This window comes from Neodiprion lecontei, chromosome 7, assembly GCF_021901455.1.
Source record: "Neodiprion lecontei isolate iyNeoLeco1 chromosome 7, iyNeoLeco1.1, whole genome shotgun sequence".
Lineage (NCBI taxonomy): Eukaryota > Metazoa > Arthropoda > Insecta > Hymenoptera > Diprionidae > Neodiprion > Neodiprion lecontei.
Window position 1 is genome coordinate 19,886,331 of NC_060266.1, and position 23,749 is coordinate 19,910,079.

A 23,749-nucleotide genomic window follows, 5' to 3' on the forward strand; every position below is an offset into this window, starting at 1 on the left:
AACTATTCATTATCTATTTGGTCATGCTCTTTAATGCAAGCATGTCCGATGATTTTCTGGTTTCTTCCAACCACCGTCATCTTTGAATATAATAATTTCTACGTTCTAATTTGACAATTTTCACGATCACTGAGCACATTAAAGTAATCTTGGACAGAGAAAACGCCCTGGTATACGTCCGTTAATCCCACCGGGGTGTAGTGGAGCCGAGCCGAGTGGTGCGTTGTTTATCGAATGAGCCCATGAACCGCGAAGTCAATCGATATCGACGCTCTAGCCCAAAATCTACTCTCGACATCGTTGGAGCTCGCTGCTTCCTCGCTAAGATATTGGTGTCTTTACGGCATCGATGGTTTAGTACTTAAACGAGACGCACGCGCACGCACGGGAAGGAAGGAAGGAAGGAAGGAAGGCAGGCAGGCAGGCAGGCAGGCTGGCAGGCAAGAAGGAAGGAAGGAAGGAAGGAAGGAAGAACCCTCAATCCTGGTGGTAGTAACACCACGGTGGGATTAGTTGGATTTGCGGTATAGCTGGTACGATGCTCTTCCTCTGATCTCATCGACTAGTTCGTAACATCCACGAGATTAGTCCCAAATTGGTCCTTTTCTTCGATGCTTTTCCCTTTGTATTCAGCCAGATTAGACCGAGGCGAGGGCTTAGTTTATTGAATCGTAAAATGAAGCGAAACTAGCTATGCCAAGTGAGCATATAATTTGTTTCCAAAATTCCGTTAGCATGTATGATCCTGCAAACAATTCAATTCATCGAGAATCGAGTTAACGTCCGAGTAAAAAGTCGAACACTTCATTATACTTGGCCTAAACCAAACTAACTATCGGGGGTTTTGATTGGTTGAAATGCGGAAAAAAGTGTACAAGTTACAGCAAAGTCCATTTTCGACGTTGGAGTAGTAATATTGGGCTGGTAATTCGTGGGAAATTGGCCACATGCGGGTATCAAAAGTTCTTCAAATTAACACCGCTTGTCACTGTCATTTCGCGTCTATTGTCTTCACCCGAACTTGTTACACGCGAGGATAAAACTATCGACAGACGGAAACAACGACGACGAGGATTAAAGGAAGTCCCTTTGGAGAGGGGTTGGAAGCTTCGAGGTATAAGAGGGATAGACGAGCAGCCGGGAGGGAAACGTATCAATCAATTTGTACGTATCGAAGTGGTTTCTCCGACTCGTTCTATCTCTCTGCCCCACCTCTGCAGATTGTGTCTCTCTTTCTTTTACCGCTCTCCACCCTCACTGTTCTTCGTTCTTCTACCTTCTGCACGCAGGGTGCGTCAACGAATTCAGAGGGGCCAATTGATTTTATTCGACCCCCTTGGCACTGCGCGATGTAGCCACCACCGAATTACAACCCGGGACAGAGGCCAGCCATTCCACCACACTGACGATGAGTGGACGACGGCGACTGCCTGGCTAGCTGGGTTCGGCAGTTTCACGTTTATAGTACCATGCTTGACCCCGACGCTTGATATAAAAATATCCCTAATCGCTCGTCGTTCACTTGTCCGAAGAAAACACCCCAGTATAACGCCTCTAAAGCACCACGATCAAGCTATAAAACATCATTTTCATGATACCACACGTTGCAAATATCTGCGAGAAACGACGTACCTTTGACGGTCTTCCACTACCATGATTTGGATTAGCAACCGACTTTCCTAACGGTGAAACAACTCTTCCGCATCGCGTTTTAAGTAATTTGCCAAAACCGTTGAAATCCCCATAGCGAGTTACTCGACAAACGAATTTTGCACGCATGATTCATTATCGAAAAACTTGTTTCCGTTGTACATTATACCCTGGTTTATTTTTGTCCATTTCACATCAAGGCAACTTGGAGCACGAGGGTGATTTTAAACTGTAGAAATACATCGTGGTTCCTGATGCCGTTTGAGGTTGGTAAGTATAAAAGGGAGGTAGAGGAGAGAAGCCGAGGGATCTGCGAAAGCTTGCTACTTTAAGCCGACGTCGTCCCGGAATTGCACACCGAAGTTTAAATTAGTTCTGAAACATTTGGCGCACGCTTCAATGCTTAATGGTTTCATCCATAAATCAATACAACTCCCTTGGTGCTCGGTTACTGCTTTGTTATACCGGCACCTTAACCTTACCACCGTTACGTGCCAAGATGGCGATATATCTTACCTCATACCTGCCTGCGGGCGCAGCCACGCCGCGTTGTGTGTCTCCTTCTGTCGCGCCGTGCTGCTTGCGAAATATCAACTATTTATACAACGTAATTCCCTTGCAGAGTCACCCTTCATCAATTATAAATCCATACTCATTTATCATCCCGGTCGGTATTATCTCAATCTGTTTTTAATTCCTTACGCTCAATTACGCACCGCCACGCACGCACTTCCTTATTGAACTCGAAACTTTTCTTCAACCCATGTTCAACAATTATACAACGCATAATTTTATAACATTTATAGTTGACCGCAAAACTTGGTATGGTCAGGATAACCTTCCTCCCGAAAATATATCGCATACTGAAACCATAAACGCGTAGTAAAATTGTTTCAACGTTTAATACTTTCTCAATTGCGTTCTTGACTTATGAAACCATTCCACACAGTTCAGTGTTCAATCTCGCATGAATATGTTAATGATTGAAATCATATCTATAAGTAACCAGCATCAATCATCTATGATCGGTAAACTTCAACGCGTTTTATAAAGCCAAAACTTTTGTTCATATCCCCAGTGATTGAAGCGATTACACGGTGAACTGATCGTAAAGTGTGATAGAGAAGCAGAAAATCTCGTGAACTTTTCACTCTTTAGGAACACGTCAGAAGAGAAGACAAAAAGAAAGAACAGTCCCCAGACACACGGCAAATGGGGGAGAGGAGAAAACGAACAACTCGATGGAAGTGATGGAACGAAGCTTCCCCAATAATCCAAATCGAAGTTCGCCCAAGTGTCTGCTGATAGCAATTTGCCATGGCGTCGTCGTCGTATAATCAGATGATCAGTAGATTCACTCGGCAGTAGGTGGTGGGTGTTAACAGACAAGCGTATAGTATACCTCTTATACCTCTAACCACCATTCAGAAGGCACCTGAAACTGGCGTTTGTATCCCGATATGTTTTCACAGTAGCTGCTACATGCCAAGAAGCGGAATGGTACGAGGTCAGCGTGTCTTAGAATCGTTTCTTAGCTCCCGTGTCAACGATGCGTTCTCGCTCACTTTGAAACGGGGACATTTTCCACCACTTGCAATCAGTTTTGGCCTTCCGTAGCGCTTCCGCAATCTCAACGATCACCACCAGTAGCTCGCTTGCTGTTCATGATCGTCGCGATAAGTGCACCATGCAGAGTGCTGGAAAGTCTTCGCTCCACCTCTTCGCACACTATCTTCGTTGTTACAACCTTTGAATTATGCATGGATACCTGTGTACGCGACGCTGAAGGAACACGTTGGAAATGCTCGCCCATGATCGTCCGTATCACCGTAATCTCCTATCGTGACAGCGTATCTTACTTACAAATTAATTTCATCACATTATTTTGAATGTATAGATCGCGGTGTGTAGTACTTGAACTAACTAATGAACCAGCCATCCATCGATCCAACCACTTCCGTACTAATGATCTAGCCTAGAGAAGAAAACTACTCGGCGATTATTTAAATCGACCACGATAATCCGCAGCCGTCATCGAAAATTAACCACGTCAGAAAAGACAAAGGATGAAACAAAACTTGATTCAGCAGATGAGTAGCGTTATTGCAGAACGAGAGACTGACGTCACTGTCTCGGCATCTTTCAACCGCGTATCATGAATTACCTCAGTCGGTTGAGATGTGGTTGTAGGATCAAATTCGAGATCTCTCGAGTGTTCATTTTCCGGAAAGGTACCTACTTTAGTCTGCACTCCAGACAATCGAGAGACACCTTCTTGTTATAAAAGGTAGCCTGGTTTACACAGACGTCTTTTCTCCACTCAACTGATTTGAAAATTGCCAAGTACTGGCCGAGATTCGACAGGAAGCAGAGACGAGAACGTGGGAAAGAATGATTCCGCGATGAGTTTCTAGCATGAGTGGGAAACCCTTCAACATCCATGTTGGAAAACCACCAGAATCTCGGAGCTTTTGCAATCGGGGACTTGTGACTTCAAACATCGTATGTCAAGTGACTTAAATTGACTTCATCACGTGACATCGATAAAAACATGAAATGAATTGGTCTGGTTTGAATTAGCAAATTGTTCAAACATACGAAACGTGTCTCAATTGAGATGAATAATTAAAGGAACTTTACTGATCTCTTATGTACCTACGTCGCGACAAATTGCATCTTAAATTTATTTATTCCATAACTGCGCGGAACGTTAAGTGCACTGCTCTGGAGAAAGGAGGCTGGCTGGATGGCTGCTGAATGTTCATGCAGGTTCCTTATGATACTGTCGCACATAGGGTGCGAAAGGAGGTCACGTTAAAATTTGCGAAAGAGGTGCAGCATGCAAAGGCGTGCAAACTCCCCTAAAGTGCAGGAAACCCGCTTTGAGATCTACGACTACACTGAAATTTCCACAAGTATATACACATCTATGTAGGTGGTATACAAGTACGTGCAAAGAATATTCACACGCTTTTAGAATAATTTCATCCGTCTATTCGTTTTTAACATTTCTTATTTTTCCTCTCGCAAAAATTATTCCACATCTTCACATCTCTCTCTCTCTCTCTCTCTCTCTCTCTCTCTCTCTCTCTCTCTCTCTCTCTCTCTCTCTCTCTCTCTCTCTCTTCTCTCTCTCTCTACCTCTACAGCATTGATCGAATTTTTCATCACCAAAGTGTACACCTTGTATATAACCCGGTACATACATATATTATACGAAAATTACAAATGTGCGTGAATTCCTTTTTGCGTTTCACTGCGAGTAATGAGAAACAAAGTGTCGAGTGTTAATTTCTGCATGTGTACTGTATAGGTTCGACAGCATTGTAGAACGCGAGTTGACGAACAGTCCGTATGAAATACTATCTACACAACTGTCTGCCGGTTCAAATTAGTGCAGGTTGCGAGTAGTATCGAAATCGATACATGGGTTATGTAATACACGCGGGAATTATTGCGCGAAAACTTTAACCGAACACAAAACTATATTTTATCGCATGCATATGCCGTTAAACAGTGTGGAACCAAGCACAGGGAAAATACTTCGAGTACTTAGAGGAAACTATAACGTGACTGGATGTAACAAGTGATAAATGCGAAGGTCTCTTGATATTGCGTATTATAACGATCCCAATGACTATTTCAACTCAGCGCCAATTTCAACCGTTAATTATCTTCAATTTATACAACGACGCGACTTATGGATAAAAGGAAAAATAAGAAACAAAAGAAATTTCGCATCTAGTGATTGTACGTGTTTGCATCGATTCGTCTACTACCACCGATGGTAGACACAAGTTCTCCAGTTCTGTGTCTCAATAGGCGTAGAATGTCGATAACCGAGGGCATATTCTCGATATCGTTTTCCCCCCCGTTTTTTTTTCATAGTCAGATCGCCGTTGGGATAAACGTGGGAAAATATCAGTGTAACGTAAATGCTTTCCAAATGTGGGTATACCGACCATTTACCCGCGTTCTATTTATTATAGGATATGTATCTGCGTATTTCTCATTTTATACAGCCGTAACATATGCGAAATGTAAAAAAGCCACGTCACGCTAGTTAGAAATAAACAGAGACGGAACTCAACCGCTTGAAACGAAGCAGAAAATGGCGGAGTTGAAGTTTTCGTTCAAACATTCTTCAAATATCTTGTCTCAAACACTTACGTTGATTCTATAACTTGCAGGAGAAATGTTCGAACGCACCTCCTCAATTATCTTCATTTTTTTTTTTTTTTTAATGTATAATGGATTACAGAACCTTTGCAATATGCATATGATTTATGGCATATAAAACGTATATGTTAGATAAAAATTAGACTTCAAATTTCTCCATCGTAAGTTAAAATAGGCCAATGTTTCTTTCGGTGAAATTTTGCTTAAACTCAATTGCCAAATATATCAACAAACACTTAAATTCTAAGAAACTAATGAAGGATTAGGATCGGACATCCTTTCGATACTTGAAGGTAGAAACATCAATCTGAGTATATTAACTGTTTGCAGTATTTGTTTATAATATTTTTCATGAATCTTACGTAGTGCTCAACATCAATTTATCAATTCTTGAAATTTTTCAATAAACTATATTTTTCCTCACTTAAACCCCTGAATTTTCTTACAGAGAGTAATTATCAACATTACAAAGAATCTTACAACAGTGAGAAAGAACATAGCAAAATTTCAGCACACGGTGTTTGAATTTTCTGACATCTTCCAGTATTTTTCACACGCATACAAATTCCCTGACAACTCTCGAATTTGTCATTTTACCTTGACAGCTAGACACTCTGGGTAATTGTGGAAAAAAGAGTGTATAAACTCGGTCCACATTTAGTCCAGGTGTAAAATCGTGAGGGATTTTCAGCGGCGTAAACTTGTAACAAGGGGAAAAACCCACACCCCCAGTTGTCTGGTTTGAAAATTGTGGGTGGGGGGCAATTGACTGGTTTGCGAGAAAAAGTGAAAAACTTTGAGTTGTTGAACTTTTAGGTGTTTAACATCCGTATGCGTATACTCTAAACTTAAAACCCTCGCACTTGGAAACGGGCACCCGCACGAAACTTGTGGTGCAAAATTATTCGTTCTTGTATGTGTGTGCGAAAAACCTCAAGCTGAAATTCCCGAAATAAAGAAGAAAAGTGGAGAAGAAGAAGAAGAAGAAGAAGCATGGGAACTTTTGAACGTTGCAGAAACTTGGAACTATTGAAACTCGGGAAAAGAACTGCAGTAACTGGCGAAAACCGTCGGGGCAGAATTGATCGCCCACCCTTCAAATTCACCCCGTAAACTTTTAACAGGTGCTAACACCCGCCAAACACTTCGTCGCCTGTAGGATTTTACCCATATATAACCTATCTACTTAGGATTAGTTTCTGACTCGTAAAATTTGAAGAAAAATAAAACCGATCTGAGGAAAACGAAGAGAAATGGAAACAAGCGAGATTTTTTCAAATTTCTAACACCTTAAATTCAAATCTCACGCATTTAACAAACGAAGAAATTATCGAAACAAAAGGGAAACGACGAAACAAAGGTTCGAATTCTCTCATTTAATATTGAAAAGATGTCTTGGCAACTCAGAAAAAAAAAATTTTTAATCCCAGAATTTCAATAAATTGTAGATTATTTTGACCGTCAATGAATACTCTTTTATTCTTTACAAATAACCTTGCGAATGAAGTACATACTGCTATTAAAGTTCTATATAAAGTGCTATATAAAGATTCAGGAAACTTATAGTGAATCGCAGCACAAGAAAAAAATGAGTCCATATTCATGGAAATTGACGTAAAATATGCTTTTGGTATGAAAAAAAATGGAACGATAATGTGATGTTTCAAAAGTTATGAAAAATCAAATTTTTTTCGATAAAATCAGCGATATTTAAATCTTTCCCCTAATTTTCAAAAGAAATTTTTTTAAATAAAATTCAACCCATCCAACTTAGGTTTGTCTATACCTTAGTCGCATTATTTCCTACCGATATGGTAAAAATTTTTTGCAACTGAATCGTGAACGAATCCTCGCACGCAACAATTTTCAAACTTCTGTCAAATTTTTATATTTCAGGTGACTTTTCGCTGCGCATACACCCGGTCGAGTTGGAGGACGATGGGAAGTATCAGTGCCAAGCATCACCGACCAACGACGGTCAGCCGGGTCTCAGATCTAAATTCGCATATCTCACCGTCCTCGTGCCACCCCAAAAGCCGAAAATTACTCAAGGGGACTTTCTCGTGACAACCGAGGACCGGGAACTGACCTTGGAGTGCGTCAGCGTCGCCGGAAAACCGCCGGCTGAGGTAAGTCACAATTTTCCACTAAATTTACTTTCCCCGATTTCATTGTAAAAGCTGCTATGTTGAAATTGAACGACGTGAAAATTTATTGTAAAACATCTTTCGTAGTCGATTCGGAAATTTACCGTCAGATTACAGTGTTGGATTGACGTTAGATGGCGTCAAATTAACACCAAATTATATCGTCGTCTTTACTTATAACAATTTTTCGTATTCCTCATCCTCATCGGATCTCTTTTCAATCCTTGTCCATTTTACTAGTCGCCCGAAGTTCAGCATCTTGTCAATAAAATGGTTCGAACCGTTTGGTAGACAAATGATATGATTTGGTTGTTCGCCGAAGATAAGTGAGTCTTGAAACCAGTCAAGATTCTTACAATTAGCTCTGCGAATTTTGCGTAACTTGATTGCGCCTGACATTGTATACCTGGGTTTTGACGGTGGTCATAATTGAAAAACTTGCAACTCTTTCTGATGAATAATAAGCAGCACTTTTTCGCGTCCACGTCGTCGTCTCCGCTCAGGGTTTACCTCAGGGAATTGTCGTCTCCTGTTATGAGAACCTACCTCAGGGAAACCCCAATGGGCTTTTACCCTAAGTGAGCTTACATCGGTTACTGATACCCAAAAACGAGCCTCGGCGACATGTTTCTTCTTCTCGCAAAGCACCATCTTCTTTTTTATGGTAACCATCTTGTATTTTCTCCGTAGTATTTCGAATCCTCACAACAGTTGCACACGCTTTCCTTTCAAGTACGGAAAGAGTCTTCTGGAGCGTACAACGCTTTTTCACTTTCCACATTTCCCACCATCCAAGCATTCCGATTGGTCGACTAAACATTGCAAACCAATCAGAATTGACTGGGGCAGTCCGCTGCCCGAGGTCTGAAGGATTTCATTACATCCGGACAGTCAATTGGTTTGCAAAGTTTAGCCGACCATTGCGAAATGTGAAAAGTTAAGAACCGTAATAAGCCCACCGAATCGTACTTCAGCAGGTTGATGAGGCGCGGTACGTAACCCGAGATGAATGAAAGTCGCGTGAAGTCGTTTGACGACGACACTGGAAACGTTTAAAATTCATTCACTGTCCGGAGGTAATGAAATCCTTCAGGACTCGGGCAGCGGACATGCTCCTGTCCATAAACAGGGTTCGAAATGGTTTCCGCAAACGTGATTCATTAGACATTGATCCCATCTCATCCCTGTGTGAACAACGTTCTCCGAGTCTTTCAACTCTGCTGTAACGACGATGCCTCCCAGGAAGGGTAGGAAGCACGTACAACGTGCACACATGCATGATGCATACACGCGAGGAGTACAGAGATAAGTGAAGGGGGCCAAAGAGCCAGAAGCTCGAGAGCTTGAGAGGAGGGCTGAAACGCGACGTGGCGTCGCGACGCTGCTCCTCCTTCTCACTCGCTAAAAAACGTACGAGGATACACTCCCAACCAAACTAGTCAGTCAGTCAGTCAGCCTTCCTTCTCCTTCTCTCTCTGTTTCTCCCTCGTGTCTTCCGCCCCTTTCTCTCCACCAGCACAGCCACTTGCTTTGAGCTTTCTAGCACTGTGCCATTTAAAGTTTCCCCATCACTGTGTAAGCAGTAAACAGCAGCAGCTCCGTTTTCCTATACTCATCGCAAATCTTCCTCCTCCTCCTCCTACTCTTCTTCCGCGGCTCTTTTTTCCACATTCGTATATTGTTTATACGACGCGCGTTCCCATTTCTAGCTTCGGTGACATTTCGTTTCCTTCCCTCGGGTCGGTCACTTGCCGTGTCTCTCTTAATGCACGCTCTTCTCCCTTGGAGATGGGTCAAGTTTCGGTAGTTTTCTCTTTTTTTTTTCTCCCCATTTTTATCTCTTGGACTTGCAGGGTCCTTCCATTATTCTTACATTTACTATACTACGGAAAGAAGAACTCTAGTAGGTTTCTTGTTGTTTTATTACTGAGTCTTGGGGGTTCGCACGAGGTAAATTATCGCTGCTTTCTGCGGTTAACCTTTCAGAGAATTGTTTCGAGTTTGTAAAGCTTCAAACTCAGTCGGATGGAATCGTTTCACTTCTCGAGGTTCTTTCCAAATGGTTAGCAATATCACGAAATGACGATCCAACGAATATTATGATCTCCGTCGAACCTAGAAACCCGAATGTCAAAGAACTTGGATTCGGTCAAGTGGTCGAGACGAAATGATAAAAATTAGTAAACTACCTCATAAGTAAGCCATCATTTTTTTCTTGATATATCAGGCAATCCCAATGTCTTCTCTTCTTTCACTGAAATCATTATCAAGGTGTCCAGTTATCATGGAAATTCTGGAATCATGGAATTCTCGTGGAATTTCACGTCTGTAAAAAACAATTTGACACACTGATTATGATATCAAGAATATCGATGGATATTTCGAAACGAGAACAATGGATAAGTCGGGCAAATGATCTGTGAAAAAAAAAAAGAAAAAAGAGGAAACTCCGCTTTACGGAAAATGAAAATCCAATTAACTTGAAATAAACCACGGATTGAAAAACCCATCAGTTTTAAAAAGTGATGAATAAACCAGATCTCCGATTGTCCGATTTTGTATTGCTTCGATCTACTACCATCGTTCTGTTTAAAAAAAAAAATAATAATAACAATAACAACAATTTGATTTACACCTACCATTTCCCGTTCGGGATATAAAATCGTTGCGCTCAATCTCGATGATTTGTAATATTATGGTCGAACACTCGGCAACGGTTCATTATAGGCATAATATCCTACAGCTTGGCGAAAACGTGAGAGCGGATGTATAAAGTAGGCGTCACCAGCAGCCCTGGTGATATGAGATCTGAATTCATCGTTTTAAACGTAACGCCAAATCATATCTCTCAACAGGCATATTACACGAAAATTCCATTAGCCGTGGTGGTCTGCTGCCACGGACGCAGCTCAGGCATCGATATCAATTTCGGTACGCCCGTGAAACCCTCCTCCTCCACCTGGTTTCATCCTCATCCTATTTCCTCCTCTCTGGCTCTCTTTTGTACACATGTATGTAATCAAGTAATTATACACGTAATATGAAAAATAATTACCCTACTCGGGTTGTACGATTACGATTAGTGTACGACCTACACTTGGACGATGTACGCGTCGCATTGCGGCGAACATTCGTTGCGAGTTCATCGAGTCGTTTAACTTTCTTTTTTCTTTTTTTTTCCTTTATCTCGTTTTCATGCTCTTATTCACGAGGTTGGAGTTAGTAGCAAGAAAAAAGAAATGTGCACATTTCGAAAAGTCGTTACTCGAAAAGTCGTTTTAAAGTTCTGCAACAACGATTTTTTCCATCATGTTTCGTAACGCAAATGTTATTCTTCTCGTAACCAAATTTTTGAAATCTATGGTTTTTTTTTTTCTTTTTTTTTTTTGGGAACACAATGTAATCGTAGCACAACCGAATTCCTGTATCAAATCGTAAAAAAACTTATGAAATTTGTGTCCGTAGATAATGTGAAAATATCTGGTAGTTGTTGAAATTCATCGTGAAACAATTTCAGTACAGTCAACTCGGAAATTCAATATCCCGACATGTACCCGGTGTTACATCCACCGGAAGTTGTAGTGTTTAGAAATCCGAACCGTCGTTTACGTCTTTGACAGTAAAACGGTACCGAGTCAAAGCTTCCAACATCCTGAAAATAGTATGAAAAAAAAAAAAAATGTACAAGAGTTGAAACGAGAAACCGGTACGATTTTTCTTTTTGGATTTCAACCCTTCGAACGAGAAAGGAAAGAGACCTCCTCCCCCTCGCGTACAATGACGAAACACTGGCATCGACAATGTTACTCGGATGATTCTCAGATGGCGCGCAGCTGAAAAGCTTCCAAAACTTCCGTTGTAAGAAGAATAACCTCGTCCGCCTTCACCGCCCACCGATTCGGGTAGTATTTGTATTAACGACTATTAAACCGGTTGTTATTTTTCGGCAAATTGGTGTCCCGCACAGTCTTCCTAATTAGCCTTACCGGGGGGTGTTTATTCACCACGAGACGGGGGTGAATTTTGTTTGAGGTTCCCTCTTTCCGGTCTCTCGAGGAGGATGAGGGGGGGGTTGGTTCTAAGAGTGCCTGCGTCGTTTATAATGCACCGCGTCCTGCAAAGGCGTCGTATAGACCCAAGAATATATCCATCCCCATTATAAGGAGGAAGAATGGGTAACCGCGACGAGTTTACTTTAACCGTTAGGTATAAGGTACGGACGCGAAAGGGGTTGTCGAAAATACGACGCGGTGAAAATTCCGCCCCTATTTTTAACATTCGCGGGAGGGCTCTGTTGTACCTGCCAATCTGCTGGCCCCGTGGTATAATAATCGAATCGCAAGTCGCGCCCCCGTATTTCGGTCTCAATTGCCTCGTGATGAAGAAAAAGAAAAAGAAACGGATGAAGAGGAAGAAATATTTTTTTTTTCTTCTTTTTTTTTTCTCCACCGTTAATATTGTCAAGGCGACAAGAAGGGCGGCTAGGGTGGAAAGCAAGCGAGGTTATTAAAGCCGATTGTCTTTATAAACCAGGATAAAAGCGGCACTCGAGATTATTACCGTATTAAAAAAGAAAGGAAATAAAGTATACTACGAATGAGCGATAAGGAAGAAACAAAAAAAAAAAGAAAAAAGAAAAGAATAGAATAGAACAAAATAAACAACCGACCAGATGATAATGATTTTTTGAAAGAGAAGAAATGAAACAATGGTTTCGCCGAAAATCGAAACTTTTTTATTTATTTATCTAGAGGGATACTACAATTTGACGAATTGCTCGATGTACGCGCAGGTCACGTGATGAAATTGATAGAAAGTAACTGGTAACAATTTTTGGTTAAAAAAAATTTTTTTCAACACTCGTGCATTTTTTTTTTTTTTTTTTTTTTTTTTTTTTTTGCTTTTGAGCTTTTGGAGTCGCTTATTACGAATCTGAACTCGAAATTCGAATATTCAAAACGGCGAACACAATACGACGGAAGAAAATTCTTGAAGTTATTTGATTATGATAAAACTTTATGTTGCATGGTTTTTCGGCTCACGCTGATTACGAATCTGAAATCGAAGTGCACGAATTTAAAATGCCGGATCTAATATGGCGGACAAACAAAAACAAGAAGAATAATTTTTAAAAAATTGTGTGAAATTTGTTTGGCGTATATTGAGTTCGTGTAAAAATTGGCTTCCGGATTATCGTGGTAGATTAGCAGAAATTGCTTTTTCTTATCGTGGAAAAATACGAATTTCGAACATTTGCTTAAACGTGCTATTTTTGAAATGATTAAGTAAATAAGTTTGATACTTTCTTTTTATACTCAGAAATATTTCAGAAATTGTGTGGAACCAAAAAAACTCGGCAGTTGTTATCAAAATGTAGTTTAACAAATAAAAAGGTGGAACGCTCAGCGTCCCAGCGTAAAATGAAGGGTTGAACAGTTTTTGTTTTTTTTTGAATTGGGCAGATTAAAAGACAAAAAAAAGAGAAAAAATAAAAAACACGTATCAAAGAAAACCACCGCCCTTTGACAAATCGGCGAATCAATAATTAATTTATAACATATTGTTGAAACATTGCCGTCACGAGGTTAAAACCGAGACTAGGATTGTCGAAAACCGTGGATTTAGGTTCGTCTCTCGGGTTTGCAAAACGTAGCAAAGATCCCGTCGAAATGAAATGAAAATAAAAATGAGTTTAAAAACAACAAATGAGAAATAATTTTACCGAGTATACGTAAACTCGGCGAAACTCGATTATACTCTTAATCCCCGAAGCTTTAGCCACAAATTCAAAGTAAACGTAAAAAAAGAGAGAGAGAGGCTTTGACATTTTGTTTTCATTAATTTATTCAGTGATTTCTGGGTCTCTTTTTTTTTTTTTCCATTCCGTACTGTCTTGTTTTTTCTTGTGCCATAAAAAAAACCCAAGAAAACAAGCGCGGAAAAAATTGGGACGCGTTTTTGTTTGTCGGTCGTTTGAAGTTTACCTTGGATGATTCAATCGCAGAAACTGGTACGTTTCCCAAAGCGCTGTTTTCCTCTTTCACCGAACCCCGAGACATTAATCATGGATTTGCATAATTTTAATTAAAAACTTAGGGTTACAAATGCGAAAACAAATTTGATTAATTTTTCAGTTGAAGCTGCAGGTTTAAACCCCCCCCCCCCCCTTCCGACAGGCACACAGACGTGTTTAAATTTACGCGTGTGTGTGTGTGTGTGTATAATAAAACCGCATCGCGAATCACATTACCCGATCCCTCTTTTCCGCGAGTAATTCTGCAACCTTTCTCGCAATTCAATTATGCAAAATACAGAGCGATCCGATATCTTCCCGATAATTACTTTCTGAGATCACGTTGCGAATTAAACCCCCACTCCCTACCTTATCAACGATACATAATTACCGACCACAACAGATATTTTCAGTCTCGTTATGTGCTCGTCGGCAGGTATATAATGTGTACATATATATATATATATATATAACATAGGTACGGGGAGTTCGCTTACTCGAATAAAATAACCACATCTTCTATATTAGAAACTCGGAATTTCCTTAATGAGACGCGAAATTAGATTTCAGATAGCGTGTAACGGGTTATATTATATACTATACAGAAATCGTTATCGATTTATTGGTCGTGGAATGAAGAAGGAAAAAAAAAAAAAACTTGGAAACACACGAACTACCGACTAAAAATATCTACCAATAATAATCTTGTAAGAGAGTACCTGATAACAACGAAATATATGTAAATGCACATATTTATTTTTTTTTTTTATTTTTTGTTCGCTCATACCAGAAAATACACAATTTGTGAAATTCATTCGCGTACAATTGATTGTCGAATCAACGACTTTACCACAGATATTCTTTGTTACTCAGATAATTTTATTTCAAAATAATCATTGCAGATTGTAATATCAATAAATTTGAGCTTCGTAAAAATAAAATGAAAAAATAAAAATATCACACTGTAATATAAGAAGTATAATAATTCAAATAATATATATATGATGTTTAATACTATTAGTAGAAAACCGCAAATTTACGAAGTACGAGCTCGCGATTAGAGCGTGGTGTATTTCTGTATACAAATGTGCGAATACCTTCCTGTAACAGAATATTGCAGCGGATAAACAAATTGTCAGTCTCGTGCACTGCGAAATATTCAAGACACCGCAAACCCTTGATCCAGTTTCTCTGAAAGTTTTCTCATAAGCGAGCATACGAACGACGAATGATCGGATCGCACTACATATATATACATATATGTGCACATGCATATACATACAACGTACCTTGCCGGGAATCTAGAACCGTCATCTCTCTCTCTCTCTCTCTCTCTCTCTGTCGACGACGACGACAAACGAGAGACTGCTGCACCAGAAATAAAACAGCAGGAGCTATCATCGTCCTCATCTTTCCCGAGAGATATTAAAATTTCGTGGCACAAGTAGTTTCCACGTCGCGTCGTTCCGGAAAATCTACCGCATTCGCTGTTCGTATGGATAGTGTAAAAGTTGTTGAAACTTTAGAATCAACCGCGCATGCGCCAAATAATTAAATCTCATTGGTCGGCGAAATCTTCACGCAACGATATTTTTTCCCGCGATGCAGGCTGGCCAACTTACGCAAAATGTGTACGTTTGAATTTTCAAAGAGCGTAAGCATTAAATTCCGACCGTTCTTTGAAGAATCAACTTTCCGACCCGATGACAAATGCTTCCCAAACCTTTCCGGGTCACTACCTCAATTATTTGAGATTCTAACCTCGAAAATTCGTATAAACTACATCGCCACCAGAAAACAGTGTATGAGAGCTGAAACTCGGGTTGGCCAGCCTGCGCGAACAGCTGATGAAACTGGCGCATGCGCGGTTGATTTTCAAGTTTTTCAAGATATTGTCCCGGTATACGCATTAATTCAAGTCAGTCAAGGGGCGGGGTTGTAATGACAAATTTGAAAAGTTCCGAGAGGGCCAAATTTCGAAATATTCAGTGGCGAAATTCAAAGTAAAGAAACAAAACTTTGGCAATAATCACGGGGGGATTTGAGTCTGGTAAATAGAGAAGATTTGTGGAGTAATCGACTCAAATTCGCGACGTTCTTTGAAATATTGAAATATTCGAGATGTATAAGGGAAAGCAGTCATCTTAGGCTGGATAATTTGAGACAAACGGTACTTTATCGAATGTGGTAGAAAATTGCTTTCATAATTTGTTGGCTTTTTTTTTTTTTTTTCACCTATACTGCGAGTTATGTATACATTTTTCAGGATATTAAGAACGATTTATACCATAATAATATACAGGTTTGTACGATTGATCGAGTAATTGAAGAAACCTTTTATTAAAGGGGCCGGTTAATCGATTGGTCGATAAAACTATTGGGAAAAGAAAGAGCCGATTAATCAATTCATCGAAAAAGCATTAAATCGAAATTGTCGATTGATCGATTAATCGCAAAGTGATCAGTTGAAAAAGTCGATCAAAAGACAAAAAAAAAAAAAGAAGAAGAAACGACTCGTTGAAGAGGCCGATCCATGAATTGAACAAGGAAACGATAAATTGAAAAGACAATGATCCATTAAACCAAAAAATTATATTTATATAACCAGGATAAGAAAAAAAAAAAAAAAAAACAGTTAAACTCGACGATCAATCGATCAATCGCGAATAATATCTTGTAATAAAGATGAAAAATTTGAAGTCGAAACAATTTTGTATAAATTCCCTCCTATCATCAACGTCCCGTGTACATGTATAATAGTTGTGTACGATAAGTTTGATCTGACGTTGAATACCGGCGAAGAACAAGGACGAGAAGGATGAGAGAACGAGGTGATCGTGAAACGATAATATTTGCTCGCCATGGCGAGGATGACGGTGAGGAACGGTGGGGGGGAATTCCCGCCCGGAGTAAGAATTCCTTTCTCGTATCGACGGGGGAAGCGGCGGTTTTTCCCGACGAACGGTAAAGAAGCTCGTCGTTTTTGAATAGCCCGAAATGCCTCCGGGCGTCGTCGCTTCGACTCCCCCGTTACAGACGATTCTCGAATTGCCGCATATCGCGCAGCAACTTACATAAACTGGTTTAAAAATAACTTCTGATCGGCGGTTAGCCGTCCGCCTTTAGCCCCGTTCCTCCTGTTCCGTTCCGTTCCGTTTCGTTCCGTTTCGTTCCGTTTCGTTTGGCTTTCTCGGGATGCCCCGCGGCACGTTCTTCGATTCGCCTGTAGCAGCGACAAACTCCTCGGGAAGCTGCATCTATTACTAGAGTTTTCTATCTCTCTTCATCTCCTCATACTACCCTGCCCGACACTAATTAACGACGTTAGTTAATTAAGCACGCCCTAGAAACCCGTCTGAAAGCTCCCAGGTAAAAGCTTTCTCCCTGAGACCGTAAAGAGACACGTGCGCCCAGTATATACCTATATCTGCATATATGTATATATATATGTATTAAGGTGACTCGAAAAAAAACTTATTTTTTTTTTATTCTCCCACCGGCTAAAACTCAAGTTTGAGACCTCCAAATACATCATGAATTTTTGTAGAACCGTAAAAAAATTGTTAGAGGTCGCAAAATTGCATTTTCGATTTCCCATTTAAATAACATGGGAAGCAGCCTGTTTGTTCTGTCTGTATTTGATAAGTCACAGATCCGAAATCTTACAACAATGACCAATGCATGTTCTCGCAGGAAATTCAATGCTCTACATAAAAGGTCTCTTTTCATTGTGCGATAAACCTCTTCGTTCAAAAGTTATTCAATGTCAAAGTTGAACTCTGAGTAAATTTCAACATTTTTCACTTTTATGGCAAAATTATCAGACTTGTCGCAAATGTCACGGGACTTTTCTTTATCGTGACATAATTGCGTGACATTTTTAAGTCCCGTTTGTATATAATATATACGTACATATATAGAGACATATATATATATATATAAATATATCTACATTGTACACATATTTTAAGTATGATAGGTGCACCTACGTGCATAAAATGTCCGTACGCTGTATAGTCGGTATAAAAATTTGCCCGATACTTTTCTATTAGCTAGATTGTAGCTGTGAATTTTTAATTTTTTTTTTTTTTTCTTTTGTTCCGTCGTAATCCACGAATTTCGATAATGCGACATTAAATTTGAACGAACCATTTGTTTGGGTGGGGGGGATAACCTTTTTATCGAGAAATAAAAATAAGAAACTTCAACGAATCAATTTTTCATTACTTTTTGTATTTCAAGCAAAAAACATTTTTCCAATTTAGTTTTTCAACATTATCTATCTGTAATATGTGTAGCAAATAAATGATACCGTATTCACTTTGTCTGATACGAAATTAAGTCTAATTGCGGTTGAATAATAAATTTATTTCAGTCCAACACACTTCTGGTTTCGTGTGACGGAAAAATATTCTCAATTTAAAAACTAAAATTCCACACGCTGTTCATGTAAACGCGAGGAGTTAGAATTAGACTATTCCTTGAACAAAATTAACACTTGTCTCATCGTACACTTACGATACAACGTTCGACAAAACATTTAACCAATATCTGATTCATTCATAAGCAACAATAGTTGAAAATTTATTTATTTGTTTTATTTGCCTTCTCTTTTGCGAATCAAAACAGAACGGATCAGTTTACATTGATAAATAAAATATCGTTTACAAGTTGAAAATATTTCGTTGAATGTTAGGTACGTGAGGTTTGTCGAAGTTACGACGCAGCCCTGGAACCGAGCCGGAATCTCCCATATATGTATACCTTCATGAAAAAGTTCCCAATTATTTTTAGTCAAACTTCAAAGGAGTGAAAAGTTTGTTAGAACCGGGGGAATAGTCGCTTTGAGGTATGCGGCCTTTTCCTACCCTTCATCTTCCTCTTCCTCCTCTTCTTCTTCTTCTTCTTCTTCTTCTTCTTCTTCTTCTTCTTCTTCATCATCTTTTTCAATTATCACACTCCGTTGGTCGAGAAGAATTTTCAAAATTGACGACGGAGCTTACCGCGTTAGATATGTATATTTATTCAATATTTACTCCTCAAGGTATGCCGGGTCTTATTGTAGGTATATACATGGGTCATTCCACGCCAATTCGACCTGGGTTTTACCCTTGATCTCTTAGATTTGGCGCGCGATTTTTTCTATGATTGTTCTCACTTTCAAAGGTACTCTGTTTTTTTTTTCTCGAATCAATTCGAATTTTCTACAATTTTTAGAAACGATTTTATCGACCGTCAAAAATTAAAAATTTAGAAAAATTGTAAAAACATCCTGCGTCGGATATCAAAATTTTCAAGTTTGGACCCAGAGTGGGCCGATTTTCCCTTCTTACCATTTTCAAACTTCTTCCGAAAAAAAACGTTAAAATAATTAGTAGCGAAAGTAATTTTACTATGGATGGTTGCTGAAACATTTTTATAATATTTATATTATTTTTATATACCTGAGATGTTTGAAAATTTTTTCAAATTTTTCGCAAGATTTTTTTTTTCCTCCCTATTTTGTCAATAAAAAAAATAACAAATGGCAAAATGGTTCCGAAAGGTGTAAAAAAATTTTCAAAAATCCCATGTTACATATAAAAATGTTTCAGCAACCATCCATAGTAAAGTGACGTTCGCTTCTAATTTTTTTTTATTTCGAAAAAGCTTGAAAACCGTAAGAAGGAAAAATCGGCCCACTCTGAGAGTCCAAGCTTAAAAGTTTTTATATTTGACGCAGGATTTTTCAGAATATTTTCAAATTTTCAAATTTGGTCGGTCGATAAAATCGTTTCCAAAAATTGTAGAAAATTCAAGTTGAGTCGAGAAAAAAAAAAAAAAAAAAACAGATTACCTTTCAAAGGGAGAACAATCATAGAAAAAATCGCGCGCCAAATCTGAGAGGTCAAGGGTTAAAAGCCAGGTCGAATCGGTGTGGAATGCCTCATATATATATATGTATAGTATATATTTATGTATGTATAATGTACATCTAACTAAATTCTGTTTTTTTCTTCGTCTTCTTTGTCTTCTTCTTCTTCTTCTTCTTCTTCATCGTCGTCGTCGTCTTCTCGACGGTATAACAGACAGGGGGCTCCTCGTCGGAATTGGGTTTGAGGATTAAAGCGCGCCGATGAGAGAAGAGCGGAGAAGTTGCGGGAATGAAGGAAGAGTAGAGGATTACCCAGGGCGGCTCCCTCGCGCTCGGCCGCAGCTTAATTTGGCTGCATTTTAATCGGATGCGTCATGAATATTCGTCAGGAAATAGATTTTCACACCTTCCCATCCGCCCGACTCCTTTACACATACACATCACAACGCGCATACACACCGTAGCATCGCCAGGCCGAATGCAACCGGCAATCTTCTAGAATCTGGAATCTAGATTTATACCACCGTGATACCAACGCTCCCTTCTCTCCCTCTATATATATATATATATATAAAAATACACAGGCTGTTAAATTAATCCCTGATTCGACCGCGACCCCACGGGGTCGATGCTCCATCCGGCCAATGCAGGGTAAAAGTTTTTTTTTTTTTTTTTTCTGTTCCAATGCGCGAGAACACAACGAGTTGTGAATTGGCTTCAAGTCGAATACGAACAAGATCCTAAAATTCATGAAACTTGAACGTCGACTGATACCGATCTAGCAATATTGTTGTCTTTTTTTTTTTTTTTTTTGAGAAGTTTTGAATCACGCTCAACGCCGAAGGTGCTAAAGTCCTCAATTACAATCGAAGGTAGATAATTGTTGAACTAATTATACTTTGGCTATAGTCTCGAAACGTCGTCTTCGCAGAGTATTATTAATTCCTTTATATAACGTGTAAGAGAATTCAGGGGTTGCTATGGTAGCAGCAACGGAAGAAAGAGCCCGAAACTCGGTATAAAATTTTCATCAAAATGCTCTGAGAATGATCCGCAGAAATATTCCGTCAATTCCCTGAGAAAATTCTTCGAAGTTAATTAAAGTGTTTTGAAAACCAACCCTGTGTGATTCACGTAGAAATATCCCTATATGAATTTTCGCTACTCGGACGACGCTGGAATGAATTTCCAATGAAAATGATACTTGGAACAATTCACGCGAAATCGTAATCATTTCATACAAATTTTCTACGATATTATGTGAATTTTTTTTATTTCTTTCACACTCTTTTATTCTATTTGTTTATTCATTTTTCGAAGAGAAAGAAAAAAACAGCGGTTAATAACTCGTCTAATTTCAGTACCGCAGGGTGTCGTTATAACTTCATTAGGTATGGATAAGTATCGAATTTCTTATACGACAGAAAGTGAGAAACTTTGGAAAAAAATCTAAACGCCAGTCAACGCAGCTACGAACCGACCGGATCTCGGATCGATCGATCATCCGATCGCAATATCGGTCATCAGCGCGTTGTCGTCTTAGCGCCGGAGCGAAGCTGATTATCCGTTATCGATTTCAGACCCGGTACTCTTTGCGTGGATGGAGTATACATGTATATACCAGGAAATCATTTGATTTCAGGAAACTCAATTATCGCAAAATTTCCGTCTTCTATACCATGGCACAGCCTATAAGCCTCCTACTGCTGCTGCTGCTGCTGCAGTGCTGATGCTGATGCAGCTTTCTCTCTCTCTCTCTCTCTCTCTCTGGCCTCTGCTGCTGCAATTGCAACCCCTTTATGAGCTTACATAGCAATCAATTTCACGTCCAATAACAAATCCTCCCTTCTGACTACTCGAGAATATTATATATATATATATGATAGTTCACATAAAGATCTTGATTAAATAAAAAGTATCGAGGCTTTACAGTATTTCGCATTATTGAAAAAACACAACAGATATTTGGTTTGTTACAAAATTTTATCAGGGCAGTATAAAAAAAAAAAAAAAAAACTAAATATCTTTCAGAATTTTCCAAATAGTAATATATGAATATCGTTCTGGTTTTTTTTGTTTTCCATCTTTTCTGTACATTCCGCTGTTCATTTTTATTATGATTTTTATCCTGACCATTTTGAATTGATGTTGGATAAAAATGGCGTGTGAAAAAAAAATTTCTAGGACGAAGGTATAACGTTTTCAACTGCAATATAAGCGCGACTTTTATTATCCCTGACCCATTGACGTATATCGTTATACTTTTACCAATTATGATGATAAGAAGGGTCTTTATATACGAAAGAATTAGATGTAGAGAGCTGCTCGGAAAACGTCGGATTACGTCAATAACCTGCGATACATATACGCGTTATATTATACATGGAGAAGGTGGATATGTGTCGAGATATCGGAGAAAAAGTTACTTCTGTCTGGATCAAAGCGAAAAGAGGGTATTTTCATCCCTCTTGCAATACTTTCCTCCGTCATTTTCCTCCGTCTATACATGGTATATGTATACGTAATTTCAGGATGGATCGACGAGTCTAAGCAAAGGAAATGGTACTTTCTTTTTGGAAAAACGGCAATATACCGAGATAGCAGAGTATTTCAATCGTTATTTCAGGCACTCCATACATGATACAGAATTTCATGAGAAAAAAAAAAAACGTTTGCGACGAAGTTCAGGAATTGACTATTTACTCCGACTGACTTTTTATCATGGGTTGAAAATTTTTATACTAAATTCGTTTGTCTGACTTTCACACCTTTGATAAAAATGACGACAAAATTGTGAGAGAAAAAAAAAAAAGATTTCGAAAAATGCCGGCTCTTCGAATGGCGATATTTTGTCGCATTATACTTACGTATAGATTGAAGGTTGTTTTTTTTTTTTTTTTTAACCGACTGAATTATAAACTGCAAATGCATAATTTCGCGTTTGATGAACCTCCTTCAACAATGGTGCGAATTTTCAGAGAAAATTGATCGTCCACCTGCAGTTGCCGCAATGCCTATAAATATACTATATTCAACACCCCATCACGGTGTACTTCACCCTCCGATGATCCCCGGGAACAACTCTTGCGGTCGAACAAACAATAATTTCCCGTGGGTGTAAACCCGCGGAATGCTGCACCGTCCAGAATGAGTCCAGAGTAACGCGGGTAGGTACAGGAATTCGAAGAGCCAAGAGCCAAGAGCCAATCGGTTTTGAGGCCATCGGGTCCACCAGCGCAATCCTCGTTTTATTGGGAAAACGTTACAGAGCTATGTTCGATGTCTATATCTGTGTACAGAAACGTGTTATGCCGAGGATTGTCCTGACGTAGTTTTGAATTGTGCTCGTTGAATTCTGTATTTCGCTCCACCGTTGCAGGATACAGTATACGATGCTCCGCATTGCAGTAATTCCGCAGGAGATGAAATATACCCTGATTTGACATTCTCTTGGTTCTATCATTTCAGATCACCTGGATCGACGGACTTGGCAATGTTCTTCGCAACGGGATCAAGACTCATACCGAAAAATTTGAAGGAGGACCTCTCGTCACTGTAAGATCGGTGCTCACTGTCATGCCGAGGAAGGAGCACGACAACACCACATTTACTTGTCAAAGTCATAACGCCGCTGAGCGAACTCCTCAAAACGTGAAACTGCGCGTCGAGGTCAGTAAGATTCATTGGGTTAATTAGTTTAGAAAAAGAAGAAGCGCGCGATTATAAGTTGCAAAACTATTATTCAGGGTAAAAATCTGGAAAATCAAACTTTGGAGATTTTCATTCGTCTGGACTTTAAAAAGTACCACGACAAACGAGTTATAGTTACAGGAATGAATTTTCCGTACAGTCTGAAACTGGTTAATTCTTAAACATGATTATCTTGGTTGTGGAATCAATTTTACA

The 23,749-nt window shown here is 39.3% G+C and overlaps 1 protein-coding gene across 1 annotated transcript in view; it reads left to right on the forward strand.

Moving 5' to 3' along the window:
• LOC107222257 (irregular chiasm C-roughest protein-like) overlaps positions 1–23,749 on the forward strand; it is a 90,772-nt gene that overhangs the window by 60,535 nt on the left and 6,488 nt on the right. The window contains exons 3-4 of the mRNA XM_046744866.1: positions 7,726–7,958; positions 23,312–23,512. Coding sequence (XP_046600822.1) covers positions 7,726–7,958; positions 23,312–23,512 — 434 coding nt within the window. The remainder of the gene's footprint in view (positions 1–7,725; positions 7,959–23,311; positions 23,513–23,749) is intronic.